The 11200-nt window shown below is 36.5% G+C and overlaps 1 protein-coding gene across 1 annotated transcript; it reads right to left on the bottom strand.

Annotated features, from left to right (window-relative positions):
* Positions 1-3715: 3715 nt before the first annotated feature.
* LOC149027542 (cationic amino acid transporter 7, chloroplastic-like) lies at positions 3716-6809 on the bottom strand. The gene is made up of 5 exons (XM_089146958.1): positions 6177-6809; positions 5786-6008; positions 5246-5594; positions 4649-4877; positions 3716-4467 (listed from the first exon to the last, which is right to left on the bottom strand). The coding sequence occupies exons 1-5, from the start codon at positions 6574-6576 to the stop codon at positions 3896-3898; spliced, it is 1773 nt and encodes a 590-aa protein (XP_089003084.1). The 5' UTR covers positions 6577-6809; the 3' UTR covers positions 3716-3895.
* Between the last annotated feature and the right edge of the window lie 4391 nt (positions 6810-11200).

An 11200-nucleotide genomic window follows, 5' to 3' on the forward strand; every position in this document is an offset into this window, starting at 1 on the left:
CCCTCCCCCCACCCCCACCCCCCAATGGTTATATATATAAAAGATAAGGGAAAGGGAAAGGGTTTCCATTAGCATATTTTATATATCATACTGGCAGGCAAAATGGTTTAATCTCATGATTAAGTAGGAAAGAATGTCTTAACCACGTTAGCAGCCAAAATTGTAAAGTATTTAGTCAAGTTTTTTAATATTAATCCTAAAAGATCAAATATTTTGGGGCATCGTCTTCTATAAGGGCTTCAGCACCCATAACTCCACATTTTCTCTGACGAAGAGATGAAGAGACTTTAACACTAATAATGTCAGCTTAAGAAGATCTAAGACTAGGGATTCTAAGCTCAACTCAATTACTGACTTTACTTATCGTGTGGTCCTGAGCACTCGCATGCTCCCACTAGTTGACTTGATGTATGGTGCTTGTCAAATAATATTGTGGATGATCAAGAATCTAAATAGATGCTTATCGCTACATACACAGTCAGATCCAACTTCTCCCCTTGATTGCTAGATTTTCTTTCTTTCTTTTTTAATATAAACTCCAATGTAATTACCACTTGATTCTTTTTCTTTTGAAAATGAAGAAAAAAAAAAAGCTCTAAATTCCATTGCAATTTTCAATCTTGAAATTTGGATTGAATTCAAGAGGGGTGCTTGAAAATTCTTTTAAGTGATGATTTGAGATAAGCTAAGCTAAGCTTCACACCTCGAGAGGATTTCATGTCCAATTATTACAACCCTATATCTTGGCTTTATTGACCACTAAACAACAGATCACTACTTTAATTTCTAGTCCAGATTCCATCTGACACCTAAACAGTTGATTATGACATTACAACTTAATTTAATGATTCCATCTTTAATTTGCCCATGACTTGTTGTGAATTGATTAACAAAAGTTTTGGCTAAATCAAGATTATGTGTAGATGATGCTTTCTCACTCGTGTGCACGCGCACATACTCACATCTTATCACTTGTTATATATATATATATATATGTATGTATGTATGTATGTACACAGATGCACAACATGATCGAGTTGGTGGTAGGTGTTTGTATATATAAAGATAGTTTAAAATGATTAGAAAAATCTAAATAGATGCTCATTAAATTACCAATCCACTTTCACAAGGACACATTAAAGATACTCCTCCAAGAAGCGGAGACAAATGAAGGGAACCATGAAGAGCAATCTTTTGATGTAGAACACAAAATCCATAAAAGTTGTATGATTTAATTGTTTTTTCTTTTGAAAAAGACTTGGTTTATGTCTATGTTAAGATGAATTGTATTTCACTTCCAATAGAGAATAGAGGCATAGAGCTAGACAGAATCCTTTCGTTTTGCGCCTTCATTAGATTTTGGAAGAATAATAGTATGTAAGATAGAGATGAGACGTCAAAATCTATTTACAGTGTAATATATAACATTATGATTACTATTAGATACATAATGGTCTATCATTATTATCATCATAATCATGGATCATGATGATGAATCTTGTCTTGATATGGGCGGCTGCTCTGCCAAAACCCAAAAATAAAAAGGAAAGAAGGCTTTTATTCTCATCAAAGGCATTTCCTTTTCTATCTTTCTTGATGGGACTTGATGGGAACATTTTGTTTTTGCTCGACTTGGATAAGGAGAAGACTGTTTGATTCTTTTACCCTAGAAAAGAGGACTGACTACTGATTTGAAAATGGTTTGAAAAACAAAAGAAGAGACTTGAAAATGGTCTTCCTCTTCCAGGATTCCTTTTTCGACTCTCAATTTTAATTTGGTGATCAGCTTGATTGAGGTTCAGTTGGTCTGGTTTATTATTGCTTCAAAGTTGAAATTAACCATGATCATTTTTAGGCTTTATTTGAATTACAGGACCAATCAAATCAGCTCAACTGGTTTAACCTTTCCCCGTTCCATAAGAACCCAACTCCTGGATGCCTCCAAGAGCCATTCCACTCGTTCAACACCCAAATTAATTAAGCATTGCCTCCATGCATCTTTTTCCTTCTTCACTTTCTGGAGAATTATTATTATTTCCTTGTTAATTGATGAAATGATCCAATATTAACAGTACTATAACAGATTGTGTGTCAAATTGAAAGTATATATAGCTGTTTCTATTATTTGGCATGCATTCTAACATTATCAATGTCTTTGGGTGAAGCAATCTTCATTTACCATGGATGATATAGGAAACTCAGTCATCAAGTTTTTATATTTAAACCGTAACCCAAAATAGTATTGAGATGAGATCTACCCATCTCATGCAATGGTAAGATTGGCAACTTAATTAATTATATAAACGATAATGCAAAGCAATCACAACTTGAGATCTTTCTTCATATTTGTTTTCTTTATTCTTTATCCTTTAATGGCAGGGGTGGAGGCCCTGGAGGCTATATTTAGAATGGGTGAAGCGTGTCACAGTATGATTTTTCATTCATATTGACGTACACACACTAAACTAGAAGTAGAAAGTAGAAACACATAATTTTTAATGAAGAATTATTCTTTTCTGGTAGCCAATAGATGTAAGGTTTTGCTTCATTTTGGTGGTGGGGGACATGGCCGGTGGGGAACCCTATAAAATTTTGAGCATGTAGAACAGAAAGGTAGTAATGAAAATAATGAAATCAAGCGTGGGGACAAAGAAGGGCCATACCTGTCATCCTATGTATTCCATGCAAAGCCAAAAAGAAAGATTAAAAAGTACGTATGGGCTTTCCATTTACAAAGATAGATTTCCTTTCTTTTCTTTTCTTTTCCTTTCACTTCCATTATAACCTTTTATATGTTCAAAAAATGCCAGTGGTGCGGCAAAACTTAGAAATTAAATTGATTTTGGAGATATCAGTTGGGTTTTATAGTAATGTAGGTTTCAAGTTGAGTAAAAACAGAGAGCTATTTTACTGTAGTCTTTAGATTTAAATTGAATACATGACATTCTCTGAGGTGGGCACTCAGTGAGAAAGGATTCAAAGTCAGAAATTTAACCTTTTGAGGAAAAAAATAAAAATAAATGAAGAGATTGATCCCAAAGAGAAAATTACAATGTCAACAGCATCAAAGTAAGCCCCACCATTTAAATGGAGGACCTCATTAGGGCTAAGCTACCATATCATGACGACCCTGTACCAAAACTGCACTTGAGAGTCAGAGTTGGTGAGGTGTCAGTGGACAAGATTTTAAAGAGACTTTATTACTTTACCCAGACCGTCCCCCCCCCCCCTTGTCCCTTCTACACTTTGCAACTGCATGCGTACAAACTATGGCATGACATTGACAAAGTGACATCAACATTTTAGTGCGATTTAAGATTGTGCATCCCGATGGAGATTAGATTCTGCATTTTAGTTGACATCTCAATGTTGGCCGAGATTTTCATCCGATGGTTTACTTCTCTACTCTTTCTCGCTAAATAGTTCAGCGCATTTATAGTGCTGCAAAACATGCCACAGCATTTGACAATTACCTATAAGTATCTAAAATTAACCCTCATTCAAACCCTAAATTGGAGGCTAGAGTACAAATTTCGTTCGAACATGAACTCCCTCCTCATTCACTCGTTCTCAAGTAATTTCATCCAAATTACTTTCGTTCCAATTAAGGCTCTAGAATTTCTTAGAATCGCTCCCAAAGAACTGTCACCCTTGGTCCTTGGAATAAAGCAGTGTTAGAACTAAGAACTTACAACTTAGAAGACAGGTAGGCATTGTCAAAATATATAATTTTTCTGTATTTTTCCATCATATCCGATTTCAAAACATATGCACACGATCGGTATGTATGTATACTTTCAGGCTTTCTACAGAAAAACAAAAAACACAAAAAAGGGGAAAAACCTATAGCTAGGGCCTAGGGAGGGAGGCAAAACAAATTGAAGTGCCATAATGTCTAAACTTTAACGTTAAAATTCTCAAATGGTTCCGTTTCCGGTCGTTCCAAAGCTTCTTCGCCCGAAGACTGGTCTTTGAGGTAAGCATCATACGTGGAGTGGACGCTGTAGAAGAGGTAAACCATGACAACGACCCCAGAGAAGATGCCGAATCGAACGAAAGAAGCTCGATCCAGCGAACCCAACAGAAAAACGTTCAGAAATATGGAAGTGCAAGGTATCCACGGCATCAGTGGCACACCCCAGAATTCCGGCTTTCGAGCTTGCGGCACCATCAAATGGAACAACTCCACCAAAGCCACGCCCACCACCGTGCATCCTCCAAGCAGGAATAGCTTCACATTTCCCGACCGTACGAATTTCCACGCCAGAGTGAAGCAGAGTGAGACCCCGGTGAACAAAAGGAGGAAGTACAGTGTGAACCGCCGCCGCCTTGTGTTCTCCCCAGAGACATAGCGCCGGTAGATAACGGCATTCGCCACCATGTAGAACACAAAAAGGGTACCGATGCTAACCAAGTTTAGAAGTATGCCCAGGTCGGTGAAAAGAGCTATGGCCGCCGTAACCCCTCCTGCTCCCAACACCAAAAAAAGAAAAAGAAAAATTAACACTTAAAAAAAAAAAAAATAGTGTTTGTGTTGCAACTTGCAAGTTCAACAATAAATAATGGTGGAACAGGAAGGAACGACCCAGGCCAGAACAACCTAAATTTTTATAAAGCAAAAGCAATTGGCTTGGCAAATTAATATTACCGAGAAAAGCAGTGGCGTTGACGGGAGTTGAAGTCTTGGGGTGGACCTTGGCGAACCAGGAAGGGACCACGTTTGAGCGTCCGATGACGCACAAGTAGCGAGCTTGGCCCAACATAGATACCAACAGCGACGTCAGGATACCAAAGCTTGCTCCGGCACCGATTAATTTCGATGCCCATCCAGCTTTTGATCCTTGAAACGCATTGGCGAATGGTGCTTCTGCATCAATCTGCAACCAAGCCCACAAAAACAACATCATCCATCCATCCATCGTCACCATCATCGACATATATATATAATAAACAGAGAACACAATGGTCCCCCACGACACTCCCACCACCACCGCCCTGAATCTTCATTTATGTGTTTGGTTAGTGTTCGCCCTTTTTGTTCTCTTCTTACTCTAAAAGCTTCCCATGACTTTAAATATTTTCTTTCCTCCTTTTCAACTTTCGAATCGAAGATACATTTCGAAAGAAAAGAAAAGTTCTATCTATTATTCCCCTTTCCCTTTGCACACAGACGGATAGGGAAAGAGTGAGAGAGACGCAAAAACCAATGGGGTTTCAAAGAAAATTATAAAGATCTTTTTCTTACCGCATCATAAGGAACTAGCTTCGCCATGGAACCGGCCATTAGGCAGTAGAAAATCGTCACGAGAATGACGGAACCTGAAACACCAATTGGGATGTCTTTGGTAGGATTTCTGACCTCTTCCGCCATGGTTGACACGGCATCGTATCCAATATAGCTTAGATACACCAAGCTTGCCCCTTGGAAAACCCCTGCGATTCCATATGGAAAGAACCCACCCGGATGCTTTGGATCCAATGGTCGTGTATAGTTCTTCCAATCCCCTTCGCAGAACCCATACACTATCACAAACACGATAAACGCTATGTGAATCGCAGTGAGCACCATGTTCAACACCGAGCTCTCCTTCGTACTAAAAAACAAAAAAAAAAAGTGAAAAAGAATCTTAGTCAGTTAGGCTTTAGGCCCCCCAAAACAAATACAAATAACAAAAACAATATAAACTCTTTTCGTATACGCAAAAGTTTCAGAACGTTATCAAACCAAGGTTCTCTAAAACAGAGCATTTCGCGTGACAAGAGATTAATTAGTTGGTAATAATACCTGTAGCAGATACAGAGAGAAATCACAAAGATGACGGCAACTGCAAGAAAGTCGATCTCGTTGAAACCTTTTGGTAGGACAGAAACAACTATCCTTAACTCGCGGTTCAATGGGATTCCGATCGCAGCACCCAAATACGCCGTTAAACTCCTTGCGACAGCCGCATTAGAGAAAACATATTCCATCACAAGATTCGCACCGGTCAAAAAAGCCGCAAATTCACCTGCAAATTAGCAAAGAAATTAATTAATTAATTAATTAATTAATTAATTAATGCTTTCTTTAGCAATCATGACGGGACGACGGTTTCGGTAACCGAAAGTAAAATGAAAAGGAAAGGAGACCAGATTGGTTGGTCTCTCGGATTCTCGGATGAAATTGAAATGCATACCAAAGGTGACCCTGAGGTAACTGAAAGCACCACCAGCTACAGGCATGTCTACGGCGAACTCGGTGTAGCAGAAAGCGGAAAGGAGAGCACATATGCCAGCAATGGCGTAGGACAAGATGACGGCTGGGCCAGCATAGTCACGATAGGCATGGCCGGTAGTGACAAAGATGCCGGCACCAACCATTCCTCCGATGCCTAGACCGACGAGGTCGAACCACTTAAGGCTCTTGTGCATCTCCGAACCAGACCGGGGCCGGATCCGGCTCATTTCCTCGAAAGTAGTTGTCGCCGATGTTGCCCTCCTAGCAACTCGCTTTGGTGTCTCCACCAAAGCTCGACCGTAGGCTCGCAAGCTCGAAAAAGATGATGATGACGATGATAAAGATTGTTCCATCGCCATCTTTTGTTCGCTGAAACCCTTTTCCTTCTGTGCTTCTGTTTTGTTGAATCAGCCTTCTCAGAAAGAATCAGGGAACCATATTTCCAAGTACAAAATAGTTCAGAACCGAGACACACAATAGACAGAGTGTACCGAATGGCAGAGCAGAGCAGAGCAATATATAAAGAAAGAGCAGAGGTGAGAGAGCGAGCTGAGCCAGTGCACGAGGAGCCTCGCATAGACCTGGGTCACGTGACCGGGGGTGTCACCGTGTGTGTGAGTTGGGCGAATTAAACGTTTTTTCTCATTTGATTTTTGGAGGATATCCAGCGATTTATGGGCAATTTTTTTTCTTCTCCCCGCTCTTTATTTGGAAAATTTAATCAAAATTTATTTCGCCTTACGTCATCTTTCAGTTTCGTACATCAAATTACCTGTATTCTATTGCCACGTGGAAAAATAAATGAATCAAGTTTGGGAAAGGTTTTTGTTGCATGGCAGCTCATTCATCTATCTTTTAGAATGGGGTGAAAACTGCGTTGCTCGCACCCATTGCCCCAGGCTGTTTCTCCATGCAAGATTTTTATTCTCTTTTTTTTTCTGTTTTAAAAATGCAGCATCTGCCCCGAGGTTCATAATGTACGTAGCCTTACTCGTGTTTGTAGCGTCAAAGTATTCATGATCAAAGATCACAATAAACAACTTAGACTATAACTCAAGTACAAACATATACAAAAAACAATTTATTTAATATCAAATAAATTATTAAGTTTACAAAATGTTATTTTCTTATTTACATTTAACACATTAAACTAATTTAATTTATCTTGAACATTGTTTATTTCTCCAAAGTTTTTTTTGCCATTGTGGTCACGCATCACAGCCAAATTATCATTTCAAATAATCACCTTAACAAACAATTAAAAAGTCATTATTTTCAGTATCAGATGTACCATTAGGTAGAAGATCAATGTTCTTCCTATGTATCCGTTTGATGCATCAAATTATTCCGATAAGTTTGACTTTTCTTTTTGATGCCATAAACTTCTTTGCCTGAATGGACGCTACCATTGTGCATTTATACATTAAGCTAGGCACAATCGGTAGTGCCAACACATGCCACTTGTCGTTCACTTTTTGAAGTACTTATAAGTACGAAAACGGTTTTATTTACTATCGAATAGATCATTAGGTTTAAAAAATATTATTTTCGCATTTGTGTTGAATGCACTGCATTAATATGATTAATATGAGTATTGTTTTTCTCTCAAAAGTTTTGGAATCAAATATGTATTATGCTCGTGCACACATTCATTATCCATCAACTATTAAAGAATAAATATTTAGCAATTAGGTTTGGCATCATCGCCATACTATCACTTTAACTAGTTATTTTAATTGATAATTGGAAGGAATTTTTTTATTATTATTATTATTTTGATATTGAATGTAACCTTAGGTAGAAAATTGTTTCTTCCTATGTTTGCACGTTTAATACATCAAATTAGTTTGACGAGTTTAAATCTTATTTTTTTATCCTGTATAACACGTGCATTTATTCATTATTCATCAATTCATCAAATAAAAGAACAAAGATATTCAATCTCTTGATTTGTGGGTGTAAGATTTTCTAACAAATTATAGGATGGTCAAACGAGTTAAGGTATCAAGAATCAGAACCGGATTATTTGTCATGGTTCAAAATCAATAATTTTTTTCATTTTTCGCTGGAACTCATTATTGTTCTTATTTCACGGCGAAAGTAGAAGTAGAATTACCAAAAAATAGTTAGTAAATACTTGTTAAGAAAAATAATTAAAAAATGGAAAGTTATAAGGTGAGAGAAGTGGCAGAAAAATCGAACGGCTGAAGAAAGGCATGTTTGGTTTTGCATAACTCGCGAGTGAGTCCGGACTCCGGATCACGTGTGAGTGGAAGCGTTTCCTGTTGGAAAGCGGGAAAGAAAAAGAGGAAGAAAGGCATGAAAATTGAAAAGTGCCACGTAAACAAGTGTTCTTGGGATTATCGGGATAAGAACGCCACGCTAGAGGATCTCACTGTCCTGCCGGCGTAGCATTCGATGTAGAAACAGAACCACTTTCAACTTTCAACTTTCAACTTTCAAGACAAACGAGAGATTCGTACCTCTGGTTCTGGCTCTGGAGAACTAATAGGTAATTGTTTAACAATTTTCCTTTTACAAGAGTAAAGGTTAGTTCGGGCCAATATTCTTTTTGATTGGTTGGCAATGGCCGAACAGCCAAAGCCTTAATAACCACGCATTGGAACATGGCTTGAAACCGAAAGGACTTTTCTTGCTAAGATGTTTGTTGTAGCATTAGTTGTTCTAGTTACAAAGAGATTATAAAACCTTTCAAACCTTGCTACTATTTAAAAAATATCTTGTCCCATCAACTTAACTTCCAATGAACAATTTGTTTGGAGCTCTTGGGTGCATTTCACCAACAATTGATTATTTGTTCGGGCCAACTTATGCATACTTTGAATATGTCATCAGGTGAGGTGAGATAATTGTTACATATAATTTAAATATAAGGTGGGGCTTCACTATTGGCCTCAAAGAGATTCCAACTCTCGACCTATGCTTGAAGGAGGTGTTTGTCTTAATTGTTTAACAAATTAATTAGGATTTATGGGTTAATGAATTTCTTCTCCATCGATGATGGGATCACATGAGTCTCAACACTTCCTACGAACCAACTTCATAAAGTCTGTTTTTTGTAGCTTTTATTTCCCACATAACAAGTATAAGAAAAACCCGAGTCCAATCACCACCTCGTCTTGGGAGCGTATAGTGCTTTCCTGATGTTTCTAAACTAGGAGGTGATCTAGACTCAACTAAAGGGTCTAAATACAAATGTGGATCAAAATACTTGTATCAATATTGAATGGCATCTTCTTCTCCTTCATACAGACTCAACTAAAGGGTCTAAATACAAATGTGGATAAAAAACATGTGGATTTTTTAAAAATTTTTTTATTTGTTTTATAAGTTGAATAAGTGATAAATTTATATTTAAGAAAGTTTAAAATGGACCTAGAGTAACAAAGTATAAAATACTATATTTAAGAAATATAAAGGGGAAATCTATTCGATATTGCGAATACCAAATTTGACACGGTATCACTTTGCACCATTGACATTGGTTTCAATATCATACACTAAAATACGAATAGAAAGATGATGCCACCGGGGGAATGCAAACGTATTAACAACTGGTAACAAAAAAATCTAAGTAGAAAATGATAAAATTACATAACATATAAAACAATTATGATTTTGATAAACTCTTATTCTATGTGGTTTTTATTTTTATCTATGCATTATACTATAAACTCTTAATCATAAAATGAAAAATTTTCTATAGATACAATAGACATTACATGCTCCCTTATGTCTGCATGCAATAGGTCGCATACACCAAGATTTTTTTTCTCACTCTTTAATACCTATTCAAAATTTTTCTGACAATATCTAATACATAAAAGATTAACATTATTTTTATAACTGAATTCCTTGTTTCTCATGCAAAAATGAACTTATGCTCATCTAGAAAATCGATTATGTCCTTGTGTAAGACAGAAGGATTATTAAATGAATACATAATCTTTAGTACGGCATTGATCAATAGCTTGTCCTAAAATCTTCTTTAAAAAATGATTTTATTATTTGAAAAAGAAACTAATATCTGTTCTTTACTAATCATTATCATGTTTTTATCGCTGGGAAAGCAATTAATATCGCTATCTAGTTAAGAGAGGAGGTAAATATTATTTTTTGTAGGTTTGTAATATTGAAGGAACATTAGTGATTGTTTATCTACCTTTCAACCGTTCAGATACCATTCCTAGTTCATCGTTGCCCAAAATAAAGAGGTAGTTTAGTTTTCTTTCTATTTTAAAAAATAAAAGTTATAGTACGAAAACATAGTCCGAACACAACATTCAATTTGGACAACAAAACAGAATGAAAGTTTTCCTTTTTATTTATAATACCATCGTGTGAAGATATAAATTGAACCCAAAATGGCGTAAACCTTCATAAACTCTCAGTTTAATTTGTTTAAGTTTTTGTTATCCAAGCAAGGATCAGTAGATGAAGGATGACATTATTAGGTATGTGTTGGTTAACATTATTAATTGAATCCCTAATCTAAACTATAGAACTTGAACTTGTTGGTGTGTTCTTCACATGGCAACACTAAGGACCACAGAAAAATTCGATTAAAGTTCAAGATGCAATAAATAATATTTAGGCTATATAAGGAGGATGCCAACAAAGCACTGATTCGATATTCATACAATATTACGATAAAATATATCTTTTTTCCTAAGAGTTTGGATTTCAATCCTACATGATGCATGTTGGTTAGACAATAAAACATAAAAAGACCCATAAAAAATAGTGTTGGAGAGACCACCTCACATATTACATTATAATCTTATATTATATATAAAATGAGACGGATGAACACACTACCCATGAGTGGCACATTAACTAGCGTATGACACCTATAAGGGCATGAGATATACATCATAAACCATGAGCATTAGAATCTTTCCAAAAGAGAAAAAAGAGAGAGAGACACACACGATAGACAATAATTTGCAGTATATAGACGAG

The sequence above is a fragment of the Hakea prostrata genome, chromosome 1 (genome assembly GCF_041222555.1).
Source record: "Hakea prostrata isolate BN-2017 chromosome 1, UWA_Hpros_2, whole genome shotgun sequence".
NCBI lineage: Eukaryota > Viridiplantae > Streptophyta > Magnoliopsida > Proteales > Proteaceae > Hakea > Hakea prostrata.

Coding starts and splice junctions, on each gene's coding strand:
- LOC149027542 (XM_089146958.1), bottom strand. CDS start 6,576: ATGGCGATGGAACAATCTTTATCATCGTCATCATCATCTTTTTCGAGC. Junction 6,009..6,176: donor TTACCTCAGGGTCACCTTTG/GTATGCATTTCA, acceptor GCTAATTTGCAG/GTGAATTTGCGGCTTTTTTG. Junction 4,468..4,648: donor CAACGCCACTGCTTTTCTCG/GTAATATTAATT, acceptor TGTTGGGAGCAG/GAGGGGTTACGGCGGCCATA.